The 26,144-nt window shown below is 43.7% G+C and overlaps 1 protein-coding gene across 2 annotated transcripts in view; it reads right to left on the minus strand.

Annotated features, from left to right (window-relative positions):
- The window catches only part of Nlg-4 (neuroligin 4), a 247,234-nt gene extending 226,612 nt beyond the window's left edge, over positions 1 to 20,622 (minus strand). For both annotated transcript variants that reach the window (XM_076382179.1, XM_076382178.1), the window contains exons 1-3: positions 20,544 to 20,622; positions 18,533 to 18,974; positions 15,465 to 15,640 (exon numbers count right to left, since the gene is read on the minus strand). In XM_076382179.1, the coding sequence (XP_076238294.1) occupies positions 15,465 to 15,640; positions 18,533 to 18,780 (424 nt within the window). In that variant the 5' untranslated portion in view covers positions 18,781 to 18,974; positions 20,544 to 20,622. The remainder of the gene's footprint in view (positions 1 to 15,464; positions 15,641 to 18,532; positions 18,975 to 20,543) is intronic.
- Positions 20,623 to 26,144: the final 5,522 nt, after the last annotated feature.

Consider the following 26,144-nt stretch of genomic DNA (forward strand, 5'->3'; position numbering starts at 1 on the left):
TAGCTCAATGGGAGCTTTACTGTTGGCAGTTTAAGATAGTTACACGTTTCAGATCGGCAGCAAAGGTGATGATATTACGAAAGAGCATTGTAAGGGAAAGGGTTAATCTAGCAAAGTCCTCTGTCTGACATACCAAGGGCTAGATTCTGATCCAGAAAATACTTGAGTCTGACCCAGCAAAGCCCTGAATCTGACCTAGGGAAAGCCTGAGTCAGGCCTCAGCCTAACCCAGACCCAACAGAGACCTGTCTCAAACACAGTTGCAGCCACGAGACACAGTTAGGAGACTAATGCCCCCTCAAGACACATGATTCATCTTTCACACCCAGTGCATTGTCAGACGATCCCCCAGACAGGAAAGACCTTACGAACCGACGAAATCCGCCCTCGACAAGGGTGTCTGCCTCCAGACAAACGATCGATATCCCCCGACTGTGTTGCAGCCGCATTCGAAGAAACTTGCAAGCCGAAAAAACACGTATCCAGCTGCAGTTACGCGCGAAGAAAGGAAATCCCTCGGTTCTACAGACCGCGGAGAGTCTGATTGATCGATCCAGGATCCGTGATAGCCTGGGACGTTCCCTGGATGATAGATCGCCCACGTCCTTCGCACAATCGCCAATTCCACCGATCGCTTCCTCGTACGTTCGATCAATCTGAAGGGGGAATGATTCATGAAGAGGGTATCCGTGGCTCATCATCAAGGAAACTTCGCTTCCCGATATCTAGGCCCTCGTTTGCATAATTGTTTGTCGTTTCGAACGAGTGGGATCATGTACCTGCGAGAAGATATCGCCTGGAACTGTGTGGAATGTTGGAATCATGGTCTGACACTGACTTGGATGCTTCTTTGCTTTTGAGTAAGGCACATGTCCTGATGGGCGTTTAGGATGGTGTCTCAGTACTTGGACATTCAAAATGGCGAATATCAGAATACTTTGAGAATCAAAATCGTAAATTTCCCAATTCCTCGAGGCTTAAGGTGTCAAATGTCCCAAGATATTGAAGCTTAAGATCGTAAGTGTCTCGAAATTTGGAAGCTTCAGAGGCTAGATATCTTAATGCTTGGACAGAAAGCTTGGAAGCTTAAAATAAAAAGTGTCGCAATATCTGACCTCTGAATGTATTAAATGTTCAAAAAAGTGGACAACCTAAAAATGGTACCTAAATTCACTGTTGTAAGTGACCATTCTGTATCCCTTAGTAGGCCCATTAGACTCTAAACTTGAACTAAAATAAAATTATCCCTAGTGTTCAAGTATCGAGACAGGAATCCAAATATTGAGACATTTCTCTTATTCGAAGTACTTTTCCCCAAATTTTCGCCACACATATCACGCAGACATTTCGAATGAGCGTGTTCATCGCTTACTTATGTAAATACCGAGGGTGGCAAGTGATATTCCGAGGGTTGTCGAGAGTCTGTCGAGAGGCACGGAACCTTCTTGCAATTTTACATTTTTCTGTCGGCTGGCGGGGGCGTTCAACCCTCCTCTGGCCCGACAGCCCTCGACCACCCTCCCCCGCCCACGTCCGAGTGCCTGCGCGTCACCTTCTTTATTGTTCTTTTTCAATCCCCGCCCCGACCTCGGCAAGCCTTTTCACAACGTCGTCGCTTTCAGCGTCATCCTTTTGCGTTCGCGATGATACGAGGGATCCCACCCACGAAATCCACCCCCACGATTCGACGCCATGGAACTCTGGCTCCAACAAAATCATCGCTCGAATAAAACGATCGTTCCCTTGGATTACTTAACACGGAACTTTATTCGACTACCAATTCAGCTCCAAAGTTCCACTGTTAAAATATGCAACGCTCTGGGTCGCGCCCTCGTAATCCAGGGTCGCGTTTCAACTGAACAGTCGTTTACACGACACGCGCGGCGCGAGAACAAGTCCTGCAAACGCATTGCCTCGACAGGCCTCTTTTTTACTGGACCATCCAGCCAGCGATTGTTTTATGCGCGCGACACCCTGTCGGCTGGGGGTTGGGGCGGGCATTTGCATAGGTTGTCCAGGGCGGGACGAATAAACGGGAGCAGTCGCCAAATCGCGCGTCCCCGAACATCGTTTCCACGAGCTCTGCGCTCGGGATGCCAGCAATCTGGACGCGAATTCCTTGTCGTCGGTATGTCTGCCCATGGACTGTGGAATTCTACTTGCTGGCGAAAATGCTTCAGGTGAAGACTGATCTCAGGCACGAGGTGCGCGCGGTTTCAGTTGCAGAAACTTCGTACCTTTCATCCCTGAGCTAATTGTTATGGAATTCAGAATTTTTCTGCAATTTGAGTTCAGTCTGCAGCTGATTTAACAATCCCTGGTTATTAGGGGAAAGTTTCACGGGGCCTTCCATAATCGCTGCTCTGATTATCGGGGGAGCTTAACAAACCCCTGTTGACAGGCATACATACCGGAGGGATTGTCATTTAAGCGGGCTAACGAGGTCCCCAGCAGCTCCACGAAGAAATTTAATTATCGGCGGAGGGAAACAATAATGACTTACTTGTAAGGGGCGTACCGCGGCACTCGATTAAGCGGCGGAACTCTGGACAACTATCCTTGCTTCGAAATGTGATGGGGAAACAAGCGTATCAGGATGGAGAGTCGAGAAAAGGAGGCAGAGATCGTTCGCTGGGTTTTATTTCATTAATCAGGTCCTCCAAGGGAAAATTAATCGGTGCTCGAAAGCCACGGGAAGCAACAGCGCGATTGGTGTCGCGATAACGAGAGCTGGAGCCAGTTTGCATCGACAATGGCGGCTGTGGGTGGTCAGTTGCAGTCTCGATTTCAGCCAGAACCGACTTGCATCGTTCTCAGGGAGCAACCCTTAGCAGCCACAGCGGCCAGAAGCAGCGCGACATTTCGCGAGTGGTTGGCGGCTTGGCGAGGACTAAATAAAAGCTGGGGGGAGGGTCAGACTGCAATCGGAGCGATTGTTTCATTGGAAATGGTTCGAGCCGAGACAATCGATATATCGGTGGGCAGGTTGCGTGCTTCAAACGATTCGTACGTCCATTTTCTGGTCGAGGGGGGAGCAGGGCTGGTGAAAGGCATGGCAGCGTTGAATAGGGTTAATTAGACCGCTGATACGAATAGAGTGGAGCGAAAGGAGAAACGATAAGCTCAAAAATTGCCTTGAAAGGGTTTCTTCGTTCGCGGGAGACTTAGAGCGAGAGCTGGAGATTAAGCTTTCGTCTGTGGAGGAGTTTAGCACTTGTAACTGATAATAACTCTGGCACGCGATAAGGGGACAGCGGTCGAGACAGTGGAAATAGAATGGGAGTGTGTACAGCGTTGTTCAAAAGTACTGTGACACCTGCTGTCTTCGATGAACATCGATTTTCTTATATAAATTGTCAAGGTAGAGAAATGTTAAGGTTTGATTTCACACGCTGAAGTAAGAGGAGATTTTGCTGTGTCTGATTTGGGACTGACTTATTCTACTTTCTTCACCTGTCTGACTTGTGATTCGCTTAGTCTACTGGATTCTTTCCACGTCTGACTTGTGGCTGCCTTGTTCTACAGGTCTCTGCCTGGGTCTGACTTATGACTGACGTATTCTACTGATTTCTCTCCAGGTCTGACTTATGACTCTTATATTCTACTCTTTGGTCTGTGTTTGACTGCTAACTGAGTTATTCTACTGGCTTCTTTCCGAGTCTGACTTATGACTGACTCAATTTACTGATTTTTTATGGTCTGACCTATGGGCGATTTGTTCTACTAGCTTCTCTGTATCTTTCCTACCCAGAATACCTTGTCAGTAGAATAAGTTCTAGGTCAGACACTTTTTTATCGTATCTCAGACATTTTAATTGTATTTCCTCGCTGATTTTAGAACCTCTTCCAAATACATTTAATGTGATCGAGTAAGTGTCTCACTTTTGGAGGGCACTGTACGTGTTATTGGACCTAGAAGAATTTTCAACTGAGTCGGACCAGCAGTATAACTCTTACCACTCGCCATTCCAGCACGCTTTCACCGAGCGCCGCTTAATCAAAACGTCGAAGCTTTTTCGAGCCATATGTTGGATGGAGCTGGCTCCTCGTCGAAAGTCGGCGACTTGGGACAATTCTGAACGTGAAAGTTCAGTTTTAGGTAATCGAGAGCCATCGTATAAAGGTCGATGACATCTATTCCCGATGGCCATAACTCACCAGCATCCTCTCAGCCCCCGCGAGAAACTTCTCCAACTTAGATTAGCGATTCAATTTGGCTGGCCACTAAATCACGTCGAAAATCGTTTTTTAATCGCCGCAACGCGTAACGAACGCTGCCCATAGGCTTCCACTGTCTTTACTTTGCATTCAGCTACACTGTCGCTTAACTCACTGACAGACAAGGAGAGTCCACAGTCGAAGGAGTCACTTTTAAATTAAGACTGAGTGTAATTTGTTGCATACACAAAGTGTAGCAAAATCTTCGAATTGTTCTTCAGAGTGGGTTTTTATTCTCGAGAAATTTCGCCTTCAAGCTTTATCATAAATATAGGCAATTTTGAACGAAGACACTTTGTTAGTCGTGTATATACTTCTGACGATTTTTACATTTCAGGGCACGTAGATAAAAGTTTCGTGTCGGCTTTCAAAAATATAAATCGAGTTTGTTTCCCAAAATTACGTGAATTTGTGAACGTGACGAAAATGTAGCATTTTTGTGTCTACGTGGTGTTCCAAGAATTTATGTTTTTGATGCTTTCATGTTATTTTGAATCCCAATAGTTGTGTGGAATTCTCCCAGAAGCTCTTCAAAAAATATACACGTGATGTAATAACCACAGTGTTGATGCACAACGTTGCATATATTTATGGAATTAAAAGTTCATTTTGACGAATGGCACGAAGCTCTTAATACACTACGTCTATAATACAAATTATACCCAATCTCATCCTAAAAGCGATTTCCATGCCCCTCCTTGTGAATCGGGGCTCTAATTTGTCGTGATTGAAGGCTCCAGCAAGCTTCGATATTTTCTGCAGCACAGACAGGGGGCGTGCAATTTCATTACGCCTTCGATTGCACTATCGCGAATCGTATCGATGTCTCTGCCAGCTACGAACTGAATTTTACGACACCGATGCCCCATTAATTGAACGCTCGAGATGAAAGTACCTTTCACGCGACGCTCTCGTAAATAAGTTTATTTATCCATAATACTTGGCGGGCGACTGTGTTGATTGCCACGACTCAAACACAACTGCTTCGTAATTACAGCCTCGCTCTGCACGATGGATAAATCGTTGCGACAATTCACATCTGTCGCGAAATCGTATAGTATTTCAGAGCAACTGGGGAAAATACATTTCTCCACCCTAAATCTGTGTAAAACACTGAGAATAAAATTAGTCCTCCCTGGTCGTGTTGAAAGCAGTAGAATCTGCTTGAAAATTCGTATATTTCTTGATACATTATTTCCTCAAATTTCCTCTAAAAGCACAAAGGCCTCTGTCACCTCATCAAACAAGTAACAAAATTTCCACTAATTCAATATTTTCTAACGCTGGATTATTTCAGAGTTAATTCCCACAAAAAATGTTCAAGATTTTGATTTCCTGTACCAGCGTATCCTTTGTCAGAGACGAGTTCGACGCCGCCATTGAACAGACACGTCCAGGGCTGGGTTGGAAATTCCAGATAAAATAACGCGTGCCAGTTAAAGCGAGGATCCTTCTTCCTTCGTGTCTGTCTTCTCGCGAGCACCGCGAAAGAATCAAAAGGGGCGGAAGAAGGCTGAGGGGCGAGGGAAGGTAAGAATAGCGACCCTTTGTGAAACGTAATTCGTATTCCAAGTGCGAGCGGATCGTTCATCCGCTGCCAGCTGGAGGTCTTTGATGTCTCTCTTTCCCCTGCCTCGCCCTTTCTTTTCTCATTAAGGATCGGCACGTTAAGGGGCGCGTATGCAGCGACCCTTTTTTACGCGGTGATTAATTAAAACGACATCCTCGCGAACTAACGAGGCGGCGCAGATGGTAACATCTGGCTGACAGCGAGAGTATCCTTCATACGAAGCCTGCTCCATGGGGGATTTTATGGCGAATTTCGAACGTCGAGAAAACTGGGATGTTGAAGTATAAAGTCTGATTCTTGCAAGTGTATCACTCTTTTTAAGATTCTTAAAGTATTTGTTGAGTGGAAAAATGATTGAAGTTACAGTTGTCTGGTGTCGAGGGTGTGATTCTCTTTGGTATGCTTTTCTTGGCAAAAATCGAGCTCCAATTGAAACGTTTTCTCATGCTGCAAATAGTTTACAGGGAAATTTAGGTGACACAGTTGCAGGACTTATCTTGCAGTGGATGCCTGAAAGCTTTGGGTGTTCGAAAATTTCATGTCTCCCAGTATTCCAGATTTCCCGAAATTTCATGTGTTCTAAAATTCCAGGCGTGTCAAAATTCCAGATGTCCAAACGTTTCGTGTGTCCTAAAGTTCCAGATGTCCCAAAATTTCATGTGTTTCCAGTACATACAGAAGCGTCAGTAGAGTAACTCCTCCCAAGGCAGACACAAAAATATCAGTAGAATAATTCATCCCAAGGCAGACATAAAAACTAGTAGAATAATCCCTGCTAAGTCAGACATAAGAAACACAGTAGAATAAGTCCCTCGCCTCTCTTTTTCTCTTAAAAGATCCTCCATCCAAAACGATAATCAATTCCTCAGCAAACGATTCTCTCACCTTCTCTCACCTCAGCTCCTTAACTTAGTCACAAGGAGTGGCTTTCCAAACTCTGACGTCACTACATGCAACATACACAGCCTTCTTCGTACGACGCAGAAGCTCGAGGTGTCGTAGCAAAGAGCACGCGGGAAAATACAAATGGTGCTTGATCAGGGGGCGGCATTAAGGCGGATCCTGGATCAGCGATATAAAGGGAGGCTCTCGACGGAACAGGGGAAGCCACTTTATCTCTCGTCCCGAGCGAACGAACAAATAATTTCACGGGCCGTACCCCGAGGAGAAGGTTCACGCCTCGCGACAAAGTATCCCCGAGTTCAAACGAATTCCCGGAACTTAAAGATTCGATTATTAGTTGGCGACTTCGGGAACTTGCCACCTTCTTCCATCCCGAGGCGGCTGCTGCAGCCAGGAATCGCAGACGGCCAGGCGGCTGTGCGATTGCGAGCTCCACGATGGAAAGTTTCGGGACGAATTCCAAGCGTCGTCGAGGCTTCCCGAATTTCGCCGCCTCTGAGCGTGAATCTTCCACTTGCTGCAGGAATAATTCGACGAGACGTGTGGGTCATTAATGACGAGGGGAGAGGGGCTAGGAACGTCGGCCAATTAGAATTTTCGAGGGTGAGCCATGAGGGGGTAGAATTTTTGAGGTAATTCGGGAGATTTGGAGGCCCACTCTTCATTCAGACCGCGATAGCTTGGGGGAAAAAATCGGAGATCATTCTCCATGGTCTTGTTATACAGGGGAGGGTTCCAGATATAGTTTTCCGGCAAAAAAGATCGCGAAGAAAATTCATGAAGCTCCTGGGGGTTGTCTGAAGTTAGAAAACATTCGGAGAAACAACACTTTGTCAGGTCTTGTGCTATCGTCAGGTGGAGAATTTTTTTCGGAGAAGTTCAACTGAGGAGTCTTAAAGTAGAAGCTTTGCTCTTTGAAATTAGCCCAGGCTGAGATCGCTGCGATTTTTTTTCGCAAAGTTACAGCAGCTCAAAGATTAGCAGTTTTTTCGATTTCTGTATGAATGCGTTATTCTGATGTCTGAGTCATACTTTTCATTCAAACTACCATAATTCAGTGAAAAAAAATCTTAGAACAGTTTTTAAGGTCCCGCTAGAAAGGGGAGGCTCCAATCTTGAAGTCCACTATAAATTAAGTCTCCAAAAAAATTTAGTAAGCTCCTCAGATTCGTCAGAATTTGATGAAGTTTCGGGGGAAAACCACCCTCATCCTTCTGGTCCCACAGTCAACTGGAAAATGATGATTGGCAAAATTCAACTCAGGAGGTTGGAAATAGAAATATTACCCTACAGAATGAGTCTAGTCTCGCTGCTGTGCCATTTCTTTTCAGAACCTTGCAGCAGCTCAAAGATGCACAATTTTTTCCCTCGAATTAACGATCCTTTCATTCTATTGCGAAGAGTAAATTCAGAATTTTAAGGGTTGCTTCCACCCCTTTTAATATTTATAGACACTCCTCATATCTGCCAAGCTTCACTGGGACCTGAAGATCATTTTCGAATAATATTCCTCAAATTTTAAAACCTCCCAGCCTTTTAACCTCGCCTCTTAAACGCGATAATGTACAGCAGCTCGAACTGCTCCTCTGGTATCCAACTCCTCGTGGTCGATTTTCTTTTGCTGAAAAATTCAGAAGGAAAGTCCTCGTCTTCTGATGCCTGTCGTCTTTCCGCATAAACGATTACGCCGAAGAAAATTAGCCAGCTCGATGCTTTCAGCCTGCTGGACATACTGCTCCTGAATCCTAGATGGAATTTTTTGCCCTCCCTCGTTTCTCCTAAGCTACCGCGGGAAATCAGTGACTGCGTCATAAAACATCCTTCCTGCTGTCAAGCAGGGACACGGAAATGGAAAAAGTTAGCGACGAGTGGGAACGTTTGCTCGATTTCCAGGTCGAAGGGGCATTACTAATGCTCCTGGTGGCTGCTGGTAATTAATGGGGCTGGGTCCACCTCTCCTCTCGTCATTTTATTAATCACTGGGGTCTGACGAAGGTCAACCAGTCGCAGGTCACGCGTGGTGGCGTGAATCGCTGCCAGCGACGCGGCTGTCTTGACGGAAAGACGAATCGACGTTATTAGTGCCATTCTATATCACTCGAGCGTCCAGGAGAAATTTGTTTTATGACTGGACGGGAGGAGTTGCTAGTCGAGCAGAGCTGGCTCGAATAACGAATAATTGCTGGGATTGATTTAACGCTCACGATGCTGGGATTTCATTTCAGAGAGAATTTAATCTATTTTCGAGGGGGCTGTTTTTTTTCCATTTAACTGCGTAGCATGAAAGTAAAAATATTGGATTACTCCTGCTAACTGGCCATTCCGATGGCGAGATACAGATGCAACCTGTTCGGTGGAATCGCTGTGGATGTACAATGTGTCCCAGAGCTGGTGCTACAGGCAGATAAAGAGTGATTCTACGTGAAAGTATAAATCGATGATGTAGAATAAATTTGACTTTGAATGTTGACTTCAGTACAGTTTTCAAGTGTATCGAGTTTTAGACACTCGAGGAGTGAAGGAGAAAAGAGGAATGAGTAGTGAGACAATGAGAATGCCCCTCTCAACTTGCGTACCCCTCATGCACCCAAGACTGTACTTCTGTACCCTTGTACCTGATGAAAGTTCCCACTCAATTTTCTCGAAAACGAAGCACGATATCAAAGAAATTTATTTTATATTTTCGACTTATTATTTCATGTAGAATCTCTTTATTACCCCTTGTAGCACCAATTCTGGGACACCCTGTAGATAGTGGACGTAACCCTGTAGATCTGATACTGCACAGGGTGATCAGTTTATATGGAAAACCTCCAATGAGTGTCGAGAACAGTCAGATATAGAAATGTCAGTAGAATAACACATGCCAAGTCAGACAGAGCAAACGAAGTAGAATAATCTCCTTGAACTCAGCCAGAGAGAAGCAAGTAGAATAAGTCTTACTAGGTCAGACACATAAACGCAAGTGGAATAAATCCTCTCAAGTCAGACACAGCGAACTCAGTAGAATAAGCCTCAAAATACACAGACAAAAAAATTCACTACTGCTCCAATATCCACAAACTCACTTCCTCCCATTAAATGCATCGAAATTCAATGTCTACAGGGTGATCAGTCCATCTGGAAAGCCTCTGATGAGCCTTTGCAGCACTCACAGCAACCACAATAAATTCTGCCGACGCTGGAATGGTTTCCAGATAAACTGATCCACTAAACTTCGATCCACTTAACGCGAGCAAACGAATTGATGGATTTTAGGGCGGCAGCGTGAATTTTCTGAGAACCTCCAATCAGGGAAGCCTGTGAAGTCGCCTTTGGTAAGGGTGGCACAATGGCCAAGGGTGGTTTTACTGAAGGCAGGCCGATCGATCGCTCGCAGGGCTTAAACGCAGCCAAAGTTGGAAGAACCGCATTTAATAACGCTGCGGCGTGTATGAACTTCTGCTGATGGCTGTTCAGACTGGTCGTCGGGAGGACTCTCGACGTCCTTGTTCCCGGGGATGGCACTTAGATGAGACTCCTTTGGAGGCTCCCTTTTGTGACGCAGCGGTATGCTTGTTGCGCGCTTAAACAGGTAACTTCATAACGCTGTGCCGCGAGGACCCGCTGGCTTCGTCAACTAGACGCGACAATACTAATTGCAAACACCGTCTCTTTGATGACTCCTCTGCCTCCGCGGCTGTGAATGTTCAGGGAAACGTCGGGTCTAATTCGGTATAATTCGCCTGCTCGATATGCACGAATGTCAAGCATCGAGGCTCTAATGATCGTGCGAGGACAGCGCAGCCTTGGAAAATTTCCTGGGATTTTGCCTTTGATACTTGCCGTCGCTGCTCTCAACAGTGTATTGACTTTGTTGAAGTAAAAGTACAGCGTTACGGGACTAGTAGAGTAAGTCGCTTGAGTCAGACGCAGGAAAGCAGAAGTCTGTAGTCGGATAATGAGAAACCAGTAGAGTAAGTCCTACCGAGGCAGACAAGGGGAAACCAGTAGAATGAGAGCTCGAAAGGCAGACGTAGCGAAATAAGTAGAATAAGGGACATAAATCAGACAAAGAAAAATAGAATAACTCCTGAGATATAGAAACACCTTTCCAGACTCAGGGAAACAAGTAGAATATGCCAAGATGAGTCAGACATACTGAAGTAAGTAGAATAAACCCCCTAAAATCAGACACATGAAATTAAGTAGAATAAGTTCTAACTCAAACACACTTCATGTCTTCATTTTCGTCTTGCTTTAGTGTTGCAGACTCAGCCCCCAAAATTTCTAACACTTATTGTCAAACGCCTTCTCTGTAGGCAAGTGTTCTCAAGATCAATTATCCCCCAGCTAAGTATGTATGGTTATTCCATCAGATTATTATGGAACGCCACCATTCAGAATTGGCCAGAACCTCTCGCCAGTTTAAGTCAATTCCTAAGTCTAAGCCAAGGCAATGGCCTGCATTTCCTTAATTATTCCCCAGAGGAAGCAAACAGACACTCAGGACGTGTATCGCGTTCAACGACACGGTGTCCAACATTCACAGGACATCTTCAACTGAAGATCAGGGATCAGCAAACACGAGTAACCCATCGACAGGCCACTGAACACGTGTAATGCCTTACCTAGCATCTTCCTGAACTCAGTTCCTGACTCAGTTATCCTATTGTCACCAATGGCAACGTGGCCAGTGTCCTTCGTTGCCAGGCAACAATTTAGTCCTTCTCATTCGTTCAGCCATCACGATCCTCCTTTTTCGAGAGCCTCTCGACCATGCTTTCACAGGACCACGAAGTTCCCTCGTATTGAAGACTATGCTAAGGAGAAGTATCTGTAATTCTGAGGCAAAACGATCGAAGGAGGCTGCTTTTTATTTTCGAGGCATCGAGGTTTGAAGTTTCCAGCTTCAGTGGAACGTCGATTAACTGAACTTCGATTACTCAGGTTTTTTATTATTCAGAGTTTGGAATATTCGATGTGCCAAGGATAAGAATATAATAGAACATCTCTTGTAACTTGAAGGATCTTTTAACAATAGTCTACTGAAGATGACAACAATAGTCGTGAAAAGGGTGCTTCAGGTTTCAATTTTGGCGTATTTTGGATAATCGAGGTACTGTACTGTCTTAGGGACTCCTTGAGTCCTGATTTTTAAATGAAAAAAATTCTGCACTTCCTGTTTTTTGAAAATATAAATTCTGTATTCTATAAGTGACTTAAGACTCATGTTGAATTTTTTGAACATGTGACACAGCTCGTTTTACCTTCTAGTAGTCACAGATATGAGTGTAGTATTCAGAATTTGCCAGAGGGAACCATCTATTTGCCAGCAGGGGTGCCACCAAGTGAATAGCAATGTTATTAGTGTACAGAAAATTGCTGTGAATTGGATAATCCTAAATCCTATTTTCCATATTCCAGAAATTTCCTATTATTTACTGAGCAGGAAGGCTATTTCTCGAACGCAGCGAGGGGACAAAGACGAACAGCGTCCACTGTAGTTCCGCATTCTGGACAGTTGCCGAGCGAGCAGCGAATAGTCACGCTCGCGCGCAGACTTGCAGAATAGCATGGTTCTGGTTTCCCGTTCCGGCTTACATTTACGTCTGGATATTCCATTGTCGAAACACGAATGCCCACGCCGCGATACACGAAAGAGATGAAAACGGTTTGACCCAAATAAGAGAGGACAGGGTTAGTCCAAAATGGAATCATCGTCCCAGTCGTCCTTTATACTTCTGCAACCCTTTCGAGTGGGTCCCTCAAACATTCATAACCAGAGAGGCCACTGAAGAATCGTTCCTTACTGTTTTATTCTCAGAATTCCTAACAATTCCCATGAGATCGCGAGGAATGTCTGAAAAATTCGCTTTAATTCCAAACTAATATTATTCCTTGACCTGGCTCGAGTCTCTTGAGAGGCTCCTCTGCACTGGCTCTCAAAACTAGGGAAAATTAATTCCAGAAAGCTACGAACACGATTTTATTCATTTTGAAAAATATTTTTAATATTCATCTCGATAAACATGTATGTTGAAAATTTTATGAAACAGTAGTAATATTTGAGCAAGTTATGGGACTTCACTACGTCATTGATCTGCTATGAGAAAACAAATTTGTTTTTATAAATTATATGAAATTTACCGTGACGTGATCGAGCTTTCCTCTGTTATCTTTTTTAATTGATGAGAAAAATATGCTGAATAGTTTCGCGATTCTATCGCACAAATTCGTACTATTATTGCTTGTGTTTCGTAAACAAAAAGTGATATAAGAGAAATTGTCTGCCTCTCCATAGTAAATACATTATAATTTATAAAAAATAATTTGTTTTTCAATATCAGAATTACCGAGTGGCCACAATCATATATACCATTGTACACCAAGTATAAATGTTGGTCTGTCAGAGACTGAGATAAATATTAATAAATTATCAAAAATAAATAAAATCGTATGTGTAATTTCTTCAGAATTAATTCTTCTTAATAAAATCCAAGCTTAATACTTATTTTTTGTTATTTCAGTTACTTTGTTATTATATCCCTGGTACAAATGGCAGTCATAAATTAGTTAACTCTACATACTCTGTCCACCCCTAATAATTATCACTTTTGAATTTTTGTTCCAGGAAATCCCATTCGACAGGAATCCTGCACACCATCAGGCCATCATAAAAAAGTCATTCAAAGCGATGTCGTTAAAAACCTAAATAAATAGCTGCATTTTAATACTTCATACCATTCTAAAATAACCCACGAAAACATATACCAACCAAATGTTCCCTCTTTCTCCCCTATTGTTTTAAAGCACGAGTAATTTCGAACGCGTCAGAGTGTCCCAACCCCTCGACTCATGTATACCAAAGGCTGCATCCCCTTAAACAAATAAATAACTGAATAAAAAAATTCACAACTCCCAGTTTCCAGCAGCTCCGCGGGAGTCACAGTAGGAAAACCCTCAAAGTCTTCCACCCCTTCCTCGTGGTGTCGCGAGAAGGCGTCGTGGCGGTCTCATCGCCCTTGCCGTTCAATTTCCTGCTGGAGAAAGGGCGCGGAGAAACGAAGGCTGGCTAGGCCATGGCAAGAGGAAAGTAGCGCGCCCAAGACGCGAGGGAAAAGTAAAATTTCCCATTTCAAGGAGAAAATGCAGTGATGTACTATTATTGAAACCGTTCCTCTCCCTGTTCGCTGCACGCAGCGTGAAGGAAATAAAAACGGCGAGGGAGCGACGCGACGCACAGGGGCTGGCTTTGGCGGGCGGGGATCGAGGGGTGGCTTGGGGGTGGCTTGGGGGTGGTTCGAGACGAGCGCGCGCCGCAGGAGGAAAACATATTGCGTGTACATGCCGCGACTCTCTGCGCTTCCGTCGCTGAAGCAAACCGTTTTGTGTCCCCTCATCCCTCGTTGCCCTATTTATCGGCTGGCCGACACCCCTCGCGGCCAGATTTATCCCCCTCGCACGATTTGTCAAACGATCCGCTGGGGTGTCGATGTTCCAGCGATTCAGAATAAAGGGATCCCCTCGTGTTAAATTCCTGTCGGGGCTGCGTTCGTAGGCTATAAGTGGAGGGCGGTTTTTTACGAATCTGTGAAAGCTTGAAATACGCAGATAAAAAGACAGGCAATTTGTGGAGTTTTCGAGGGTATAGAAAATGCGAAAGATAGAGAGAGAAATATGGAATTTAAAAGATAGAGTCAGTTTCTATCTAGGTTTCAATTTTCTGAATTGCGTTCGGGAATATATGAAATCGCAGAAAAATCTGCAGGCCAGGTGTAAGCAGTACTAGGGATTTTTGGAGGAGAGAATATTGCAGAGAATATTATTAGAATAGTTTTAGTAACAGTATTTGAAGATTTATCGCAGATTATATTGATAGAATTCAGTGAGAAATTTTATTTATGCAGGGTATTTGACAAGGAAACATAGCAAAATCAGTAGAGTCAGTCACAGGTCAGACACAAAAGTCAGTAGAATTAGCTGCAACTCAGAAATACAGGATTAAGTAGAGTGAATCAGTCATAAGTCAGACACGCTGAGATCAGTAGAATAAGTCAGTCTTGAATCAGTTATAGAATAGTAAGTAGAAGAAATCCCTATAAAAGCAAACATAGAAAAATAAGTAGAACAAGTCCATATAAATGCAGACGTCATAGTATCAGTAGAATAAGTCAATCTTACATCAGACACAGGTCATGCAAATTTCAGGAATTTTTCCATAATCAATAACTCAACAAACGATGCTTCAACCGCAATTTTAATCTTACTGTAGAGTGTAGAATCGCCTCTTAAAATGTCTGACACCTGTTGTCAAATACCCAACACAATTGTAAATCACAAGAGTAGAATTTCTAAAAAAACATCAAGCTACTCACAACAGCGTAAATTAAACCTCCACCACATTTGCAGTAATAAATGTATACTATTATTTTTCATATTAACAAATCTCCTGAATTTTCAGACAATCATCAGCAGCATTTTCTGCAAATATCTTTCTTCTCCTCAAATACTGTTACCCATGTTCTCTCCCAAGATCTGCTTACTAAAATCAGATTTCAAGTTACATAAAATCAAGCATGATCGACTGTCACACCCTCAACAAGATTTCACCCACCACTTTTTGTCTCTTCTGAGTTATTCGATTCGAATGCCTAAAGTTTTTCGCCTAGCCCTACCGATCCTCAAACGCGAGCTCGATCTTACCCCTCCCATGGAGGGTTCGAACAAGGACCAGTAACTTCTGTTCGCGACATGCTCGAGGTGTAAGAGGATAAGCTGTGGCAGTACTCACCCATCGCTGGTGCGTAGATGTTCAAGTAGAGGCAATCTTCGCTTTGGTTCCGCAGATGAGGTAGCAGTCTCTTCAAGTACTCCAGCCTGCCTTTCGGCATACGCTCCAGTGCCTCTTCCTCATTCGAGATGTCGGGCAGCTTTTGGGGGCACACAGGGCCGACGTGCTCAGATAATCTGTAACCAAGGAGGATTCGTTTCACTCTGCTCATCCGTGACAGTGCAGGGGAATCGAGTAGCTGAGTCGATCGATTCCAGAGGAGCCGCAAATTTTACAAACTCGATTCCATTACGAGGGGGATCGCCAGGGCTCCTTTTGCTTCAGTGTTGTGATACAGGGTGGCCTAGATATGGTGATACAGGGACAGGGGTGACTCTACAGGGTGTTATTGGGGTGAAGGGCGAAACTTTGGATATGAGTTTAGGAGGCAAAAAATGTTTCCTCTGCTCGTGAATGCTTGCTTCAAGAGGTATTTATGTTTAAAGGTATTAAGGGTTAGGAAGGGACAGTATCGAAATATCTCTAGTTTGAAGATGGAAGGAGCTTTTTCGTGTAAAAAACAGTGACGCAAAAAGTGTACCTGCAGTCTGTTAATAACAGTCAAATATTATATTGTTAATAACAGTCAAACATTACATTGGAATCTTCACGAAATTTGGTATGATAGTTTCTGTATATGGGAAATTGATGCCATTAGAGTTGCAAAAGATTTGGTCATGGGAGTGAAAGGGTTCACCTGAACATATGAATCTTTTGAGGTCTATTTTACTGTATATCTCTGAACTCAATTATGGGAATTTTTAAGAAGTTTGGTATGATAGTTTCTGTACATTGGTCATTGCTGCCATTAGAGTTGCAAAAATCTTCTGACAGTATGCTAACCGCTCAATGTCAGGAAAGCAAGGCAATCAGGTTGGCAATTTTTTATTCGTACGTTTGGCGATGATTTGGAGGTTAATCTCTGGACAGCGTATGCTATAAATCCCGCGGAGTGCATTTTAGTTCTGCCACGAATAATTTGTTACGGTCTATCTCGAAGACCCTTTGTCTCTCTCGCTTGTAAAATACAGGAGGATTAACGTCGTGAATAATTACGCCATCCTTTTTGTTTCGCAATAAAAGGGGTAGGTGGAAATACATTTAAAAGAAAATTCATTGTTCGTCTGTGTAGAATATTAAAGCCTGTGAATTTATGCTTTTTATTTCCTTTTTGTGATGCAGGCTTTATTAGTGCCGTGTGGGTGGAAATATTTGCTTACTGTTTTCAGTGCATTCATTTGTCCTCTTGTCAAGGCGATATTGATAATTCTACCGATTCTATAGATAAATTCTCTTTCATGGGGAGATATTGTGCAGATTGACGAGGCAGGCTGCTATAAAAATCCCTGCATCAATTTTGAAGGATGAGCTCGATATAACTTGGTAAGATATGTATAGGTTCTGGCAGGGTGTATTTAAGAATTCGTGCAGCAAAAGGATTTGAAAGGATGGAATGTGTGCTGTGGAAACTAATCTCTCGTGAAATCCTAATTTGCGAAAACTGGACACGATGCATCCTCGAGTTTCGATTCATCCGTTTATGTTTCAACAAATTATATGTTTTAGTTTGAGATTAAAATCGGAGATTAAACTCTTGCTTTTGAATGGAACTTGTGTATTCGCGTACCAATTCGAAACCGAATTATAATTATATACGAGCTACTTTTTCGCCATAATCGAGGTAAATTTGTTGAGGAAATCATTCAGTGAACATAATGAAAGTGTGTTCGGAATTGAAAAGCTGTTAGGAAAATGAGCATTTCGCTGTTTTCAGGGTTCGTAGACCGAGTTACACGCAACAATTTATTCGATTGAAGAACATTTTCATGCAAAACGAGCACTCTTTGATTCAATGTTTGACCCTATAAAATCCGTCAAATATAAAATAATTGCAAACAGCTTCAAACAGTAATAACATGGGAATATCCGACATCTATGAAAAAGGCGCCCACAACAGTTCCATTCAAACTCTGTTATTTTTAAATGGAACCAAGGTAATCACATTTCCTTTCACTTTATGGTACATTAAAAATGAAACCGTTTCAGTGTTCATTATACAGGCTTGTCGCCAGTGCTCTGTATACATAAAAGCAGATCTCAATTTCGAAAATCTGGAATCATGATGTTTCCAGAGATGACTGTATCAAGAGCACTGCTTATTCAGAGGACAATTGTTAGTAAACAGACAAAAGAGTCAGACATACAGAAAACGTTGAATAAGCTCAAAATCAGACATACAAAATCAAGTAGAATAAGTCTAGAGTCAGACACAAAACAGTCAGAAGAGAAAGTTCAAAGCCAGGCACAGAAGATGAAGTAGAACAAGTTTAGAGTCAGCCAAAGAAAAGTCAGAAGAAAAGGTTCAGAGACAGGCACAGAAAAATAAGTAGAATAAACTGTTAGTCAGACACAGAAAAGTAAGTACAATAAGTGCAGAGTGGAACACACAAAGTAAGCAGACTAAGTCCCCAGTCACACACAGAAAAATAAGTAGAATAAACTGTTAGTCAGACACAGAAGAATAAGTAGAATAAACTGTTAGTCAGACACAGAAAAATAAGTAGAATAAACTTAGACTCAGACATAAAAAATTAAAAGCAAGTATAATAAATCCAGTGTCAAACACAGAAAAATAAGTAGAATAAACTGTTAGTCAGACATAAAAAAATAAGTAGAATAAACTTAGACTCAGACATAAAAAATTAAAAGCAAGTATAATAAATCCAGTGTCACCACAGAAAACTAAGTAACCCAAGTCTCAAATCACACACATCACAACTTACCCTCACACTACCCAGCATAAAAAAAAAACAGAACAGAAACTCAAGCAACTAACTTAATCCCCCCAAGCCCCAAAGTTCACATTCCAGGATCTTCAATCAGTCTCAGGTCACTCCAGCTCGCCTCATAAGAAAAAAATAGAGCGAAAGCTTAAGCAACCAACTTAATCACCCCAAGCCCCAAAAGGATCTTCGATCAGTCTCAGGGTCTGAGGGTACACAGAGGGCTGAACGAAATCTCGTGCTCACCTGACTCCTTCCCACGGGCTGGGCGCCCTGGTCGGCGAGAATCTGTTGCCCCCGACAGGCGGGGTGGCGTAGGGTATCCCGAAGTAAGCGTCGATTGGCTTGAGCAACTTGGCGTACTCGAAGGACCGTATGACCCCCTGCACCTCGCCGTACCGTGTCTGGACGATCCGTGGATTAAGCTTGCTCTTGATCGAGAGCGAGAGGGTGGGCGGCGCAATCAGACAGACGAGAATCAGGAAGAGTTCCATCTTGCCTCACGTCCCTCCCCCCGCGCGCATCCGCCACGATTAGCCTGCGAGGCCGCGCGCGCACACGCACGCTCCCACACACGCGACGCTCCTCGTAATCGGTATCGATCACCTGTCCCCGCGACGATCGCTCTTCATTTAGGCCTGCTCGAGCGCTAAACGCGCGCCACAACGACGCGAGCCTGCGGCTTTTCCTGAAATTTCAATTGCAACTGTTCACACGAGCGCGCGAGCTTCGCGAGGGCTGGGGATCAGACGACAGAGATCGAACTGTTCATGCGAAACTGGAGAAGCTTTTGATGGGGACTGTGAAGGGACTTCGAGGTTGGGCTTTGGAAAGTCGACTGATGCTTCGAGGAAAAGTCTTTGCCCTAGAGAAGTATTTATGACGTGAAGGCTTAAATACAAGAGAACTTCATGAGGGTGTTTTTTTAGAGAGGAACTGGTTTTGTTGTAGTTTGGGAGGTAAGATAGAGTGGTTTGATTATTCGAAGAGAAAGGGGAGAGTTTTTAATGGATTTCGAGATGTAAACATTTTTTTGAAACCTATACAGGGAATTTCTCCAGTCTCCTATAAAATTAGGAAAATGTGACTAATCGAATTCTCTCTCTAGAGTCTTCATATAATGATGTTTCGAATAATTTGTAGAGTTTAGAATGAGAGACTCCAGGGGTAGATTTTATTTTTGAATTTCAAGATGACGTGGCTGCTGCCTTTGGCGCTGGCAAGGAACGAGATTGGCTGGAACTCGCTTTTCATGAGGGAGTCGAGCTCATCGAAGTTGCTTTAAACAGAAGAATAATCTCAAGGAGCCTCATCCATCTTGGGGATCACTCGTTTTAAATTCTAATCTCGTACAGGAATTTTCATCCCCGACTCCTTTGATGCGAGATAAAGCCAAACGACTGTCAGTGAAACGCACATACGTAAAGGAGGAACAGTACCCTGCTGGAAGGGAGGAGAGTTTCCAGTTTGATAAGGTCTGGGTATACCTCTTACGAAGATCGTATAAGCTTCAAGCACCATGTCCAAGGATTTCTCTGACTTAATTGAAATTCGTGTAGCGAGACTGAACAGAGGCTATAGGCTAAGGTTCCTGTCAGAAATTCTATCTGGGAGTTTGATGTCTCAGGGACTGATCCAATGGCCCTGGAGACAAAGCTGTAAAATTCATTTTCTGTCCCTGGCATAAACTCGAACTCTCGTTTCAAATTCGAAGAATCTTAAACCACCACAAATCAATCTGATATTCATCAATTTCTTAGCCCGCAGCTAGATAAGACGCCAGGGAGTGTACTGAAACGAGTGAAGCACGCTGGTGCGCGAGACCATTATGGAAATCAGTACTTATCAAGCTCGAAGGGAGAATTCGCTATCGACTGACTGGCTCACGTACTCTTCGTCATCCGCCAGAAGATCAGGAAAGAGGAGATAAGCTATTTCGGACGCATGGCTTTCTGGGGTGATCCCAGGCTGCCTTATCAGCGAGGCTGGAATCTTTCTTCGTGAATCTGTCTTGAGGATGTTTCATCCCTACAGAGGGATAACCAAAGAGCCTTCGAAACGACCCAGGGGATTTTAGAAATAACATCAATTTGGTCATCGTTCCTGGGGACGCGATACACAGTAGTACGAGTCGACGATTTGGGAGACGTCGGCCTTGAGACGTCAGTATCAAGAAATTTAGCGATATTTCTGTTAAGGGAAGCAGAGATCTCAGATAAAGGGAGACATTATTTTTAGCTGACGAGTAGGGGCTTACCATTAGACTCGTTCATTAGCACTAATTAACTTCTTGCTCGCTTTTCTGAATTAGGGGACTGAGGAAGCCGCGATTGCGAAGAATTTTCTGAACCAAGCAGTCTCCCGACAGATCGCTCGTCTAATTTCTCGATCTCTCCCCCATTTCTAAGGGTGCCACTTCGATCGAGGAGGGCAAACCTCGCGAAAACACAGGTACGACGAGCTGCTCGTTGTCATTTAGAGGCTCCTCCACGAGAATGCTCTAAAACTTGTGCACTTTCGACTGGCTGAACGAAGAATCACGAACACTGAAAAAGTCCAACGCGATGTCTGTCCCTCTGAGGTCACAGCAGGTCCTGAAACAGAAAGAAACACGTTGTTAGAAATTTAAATATTTTTAATTTCAACTATCTGAGGTACAGAGAAGCCAAACTGCACGCAAAACGTGAGCTCATAATTCTAATTTGCATCGAAGTAGCTCCAGCCTGAAAGGACGAGTGTCTACCATAGAAATGAGCAGCGCTGTCAGGTAAAAAGCACCATAAAGGGAGCAACGTCTTTCACGAAGACGATATCAATGCATGTAAAAGGATTGATCTCGCATTCTTTCGTTTCAAGATGGCAAGATCCTTACTTTGAAAGCCGATGGGTCAGTACGTAGCGAAGGATCAGAGGCGAGGGTCAGACACGTAAAAAGGTATAGCTGTACCTTTTCTATAAATTGATCGAGATAGGAAGCATAGTCAGGAAAATAAGAAGGGCACTGGAGAGGTCAATAGCCTAGTGAAACACTGATGTTGGTCCTTCATACTGATACAGGATCTGAAACCTTTTATCTACAAAGAGTCCTTCAAGTAATTCCTCTTCGCCATATAGATAAACCATTTCAAAGTAATGCAATATTTAAAAGAAGGACTTTGAAGAAAACCACTACCCTTAATATTCTAATTTTCCTCACATTTGAAGTATCTGTGAAGTTCCTAAAGTTACTGAAGTTACTAAATACTTCTCTGTGTGTAGTAAAGAAATTCAAGATACTTTTTCTTGATATTCCTCTCAGATCGAAAGTAGTATGGCTTCGCGTGGCGGCAGGATGCTCATAACAACGAGCAGTTTCCTGTTCAATTAGCGTCGTTAAATAGACTAATCGAGGGAGTCGAGCAGCACGGACAGCAACTGGCGCATGCTAGACCTGTATCGAGCTCTACAGTCGATTAGACGACTACCCAATAAGCGACTCCACGGCGCGGATATTATCGGACTGCCAAGGGCAAATTACGAAGGCTGAGGAGCGTGACTGAATGGGTTTCGAGATGAGATATGGAGCAAGAAAGAGGGGAATAAGTACAATCTACCTGGAAATTACCTGCCATTTTCAAATAGTGCAAGTCAGTTTCAAGGTTTCAGACTTTTAAGTAAAACATGTGATTGCACTTGAAGCGATCTCCAAGTAGTGCAGGTAAATCAGACATCAGTAGCTTATCAGACAGGGAAATCAATACAGTATCAGAAGCCTTTAAGTAGTACAGATCAATATAATACCAGACTCTCTCAAGTGATACATGTCCATATAGGATGAGACGCCTCAAAGTAGCACAGCTCAATATACTATCAGACTCTCTCGAGTAATACATGTCAATATAGTATCACAGGACTCCAAGTAGTACAGCTCAATATTCTACCAGACTCTCTCAAGTGATACATGTCAATATAGTATCACAGGACTCCAAGTAGTACAACTCAATATACTATCAGACTCTCTCAAGTAATACATGTCAATATAGTATCACAGGACTCCAAATAGTACAGCTCAATATTCTACCAGACTCTCTCAAGTGATACATGTCCATATAGTATCAGACGCCTCAAAGTAGTACAGATCAATATACTATCAGACTCTCTCGAGTAATACATGTCAATATAGTATCACAGGACCCCAAGTAGTACAACTCAATACTCTACCAGACGTTTTCAAGTAGTGCAAATCAGAATACGATCAGACGCCTCCAAGTAGCACAGGTGAGTATTCTATCAGCCATTTCCAAGTAATGCAAGCCAATCTTTTCCCCTCAGAATACCATTTACTCCTCCTATCGCGTCTCACTGAAACTTCACTTAACCGACTCCAGCTCTCCCTCAAACTCGAACCGAATATCGTCAAGATATCCCTCTGCAGCTGTTCCTAGACGGTTCCAAGGAAACGACAGGCCGCAGTTGACGCAAGGGAAGCAGATAGCATTACTGTCAAGTTTCCCTCATCAGTAGTAGCGCATCATTAACCATGCCACACTCCATTACACCCTGATTATTCCATGCTCGAGGTACGTGGGCCAGTCACTCGCATACCAAACGATTGGACGTCACACGCGCGCCCGCACGTCGATGCGCACGCGGCGCAACGTCGTGCACTCGGCGTGAGAATCTGGCATCAGGCGCCCCTAGGCCAGGCTGTTTCAGTTTGCGGAGCAGAAATAATTGCTCCTGGCGGCAGCGCTGTCCAAACGACGGGATGATACTGCCGCTGCGCCTTGGGCTGTGTCCCTGACGCAGCTCAGCAATGTGCACTGACCAAAGGGTCCACGCTGCCCTCACGCTCCCTTTCATTATAATATCGTTCTTGCCTGCTGCTTTCTTGACCACTTATCAAGCGCCACGCTAGACAGCCTCGAGATCGGCCAAGATCGCCTCAAGATCGCTTTCGAACGTGGAAGTTTGCCTGTTCCAGACCTGTCTGGCTGTGACTGACTATGACAAAGGGTCTGTCGCCCAACTATAAGATAAACAGTTTTTCCAGTGACCGCATAAATTCTGAGCATGGCCCTAGCGCTTTCGCTGGCTCATCGATCACAGGCTGGCTACGTACGTGCTTACACTACTGTGGCCGACAAATTGGCCGCCCATTAAATGCTAAACTGTCATGTCGCTTGAACAACCTCGACTCTCTCGGTTAGAAATGTGTAATAAAAAGTCTGAATTAGTGGAGCAGGAGTACTGAGGCAGGGGACAGAGTGTTCTATCTTTCTGTTACGCAATATCGATATTCAGGGGCTGGTTGTTTCGATAAAATTTTCGAGAATTCGCGTGTACCTGTGTATCGGCGATCGAATCGATTCGAAAGCGAAGAGGAAGTCCCTGGAGCCCCTTTTTTGCCTCCCAAATGCTAGCTCCTGGCTAGTCAATTTCGCCCCATTGTTCGCGAAATATAGCAGCAATTTGCCTAGGCCTGCCTCCTCTCCCAGGAATCGCAGCCTCTACTTTTCACGCCGAAGACAGATCTCGCAAAAACTATATTTCCGTGGCGGAAGCTTTTCCCTCTTCCACGATCCACGCTTTACTTGTCACCCTGTCAATCCCATTCGCCGAATTCATTCCGCTTGATGCGTCTTCCTACCTCGAGCGCTTCCGCGTCAACCAGAAGGAAAACGATCAGAATGGAGGTGTCCAAGCAGCTTGAAAATGCAATCTGGGCTGAGCTTAGCTTGAACTGTTCGAAACAAATCACGTACTTGAAGGTTCCAGTCAAGTTAATTCAAGTGAACTTGATTACATATTTTTACTTATTATAATATTAAAAGTCGACATATCTGTTAGAGATTTTAGAAGTAGTATAGGACAGTATGATATCAGACAATATTTACTAGAAGTGGACAGTCCTGTATCAGACACTTTCAAGTAGAATATGTCAGCAAACGCTCAGATAGATCTAAGTAGTATAGATCAGCATATAATGATATATTTGAAAGTAGTATAAGTCTGTACGTCATTACACAATTTCAAGTAGCACAGGTCGACGCGTCTGTTACATATTTTTCGAAGTAGTACAGGTCAGTACAATGTCAGACACTTTTCAGTAGAACTGGTCAGTCTGGTATCGCACACTTTCAAGTGGAACACGTCAACGTAATATCAGACACTTTAAAACCGTATCCCAATTACAAGATATCGTTGCAATGCAGGTACCCCTTGTGCAAAAGCTATCTCTGGATCGATAACCATTTTATCCCGACTTGGAATTAAGGGCACGAACGATCCCAGGCTCCTCCGCTCCATTTACAGTGTTCCCATCTAAAAACGGTTTCTAAATCGCGAAGGAAGAATCCCATTGGCATTGCATTCTTCCCGAGTTCCCTGGATCTCGGGGAAATCTTGGCTGCTGATTCCTCGCGAGACGCTTCTGGCAGTGAGCGCGGCAGCGCACACAGACTGCGCCGCGTACAGCCACCGAGTACATACAAGGGATTGTTCCATGGAGTTACACGACCAAACTCCACCGCGTAACGAGGGCCCCGAACAATAGCCTTCGACCATCTATGTCGATCACGTCGCCGCGAAGAACGGACGGGGGAGACTTTTCTGCTCTTCTTTGTCGTCGGGAAGACCAGCCTGAACACCCGACACCGAATCAATATTCCCAATGTCGCGTAACAATCGAATTCAGGGGGAAATATCGCTGGGAACGTCTAGGCGGTATCATTTTCTACTTTTTCTCCTCTACCGAGCGTTCCTTTCGCTCTTCTCTCCATAATCGTCTGAATTCTTTACCACTGTTCTGGTTTTAATTCATTAGGAGGCTTGGGGTACGATTATTACCGGAGTTATGATGATGAGATGGTTATGGTAATGTGGCTGTGTAAGGGGTGAGGGCAGTCGAGATTTTGGGGTAGGATGGGGATGGGAATTTTTACAGGATCCAGGAAAGTAGTATTCAAGATTTTGGATTAGGGTAGGTTTGGATATTTTTGGGGGGTTTCAAATATTTTTAGATTAGGGGAAACTAGTATTCGAAATTTAGAATTAAAATACAATTAAAAATTCTTTTGTTATAGTTCCAGAAATGTTTGGATTAGAATACACTTGGAAATTTTTCTGAGGCATCAAAAATTCTTGGATCAAGATAGGATTATGAATTCTTCTAGGATCTTCCACATCTAAGGCCTTAAAAAATTCCTAATATTCAAAAGTTATAGTATTCTAGATCTTGAACCAGTGTAAAATTAGTAATTCTGTCCAAGCTTTCAAAAACCCCTGATACCCGAAGATTACAGATAAATTCCACAGTCCCATTGGAAGAGATTGTTTCTAGAAAGTTTACCCAATAATAAATAATGATAATAATACCGTAACAGATATGCTAAGACATAATTTTCTGGGAATGAAAAAGAACCGCAGAAGAAGGTAATATTGCTCGACAGGTGAGTTATCGAAGTATTCTAATAAGATAAGAAAAATTGCTGAAATAAATAGGGGGCTATCGATCATCCCTAACGCTCCTGGAGCCAAAGTTTCATCCACTGCTCGAGGATGAGCTGGCATTATCTTCTTTCGCGGACAAGAGCGCAACGAGGTCGACGAAATCCTGGAAATTTAATTGGAAAAGTTTCACTAACGGCGTTTCGCTCTCGAATTGCCAAGTGCCCGCGATGTATCGACTCGCACTTCAATCGTGCATCGCAGAATGGACCATCGAGACGCGTGGCATTCGGTCGACCATGAAATATCCCAGAATATCCCAGAATATCCCAGGTTCGTCCGAAAAATCACTACCGATTTAGCGAAAAGCTCTCCGCGCTGTGCAGTACGAAAAACGTCAAAACGACGATAAATCACGAGAAAGAAGAAA

The sequence above is a fragment of the Calliopsis andreniformis genome, chromosome 7 (genome assembly GCF_051401765.1).
Source record: "Calliopsis andreniformis isolate RMS-2024a chromosome 7, iyCalAndr_principal, whole genome shotgun sequence".
Taxonomy (NCBI): Eukaryota; Metazoa; Arthropoda; class Insecta; order Hymenoptera; family Andrenidae; genus Calliopsis; species Calliopsis andreniformis.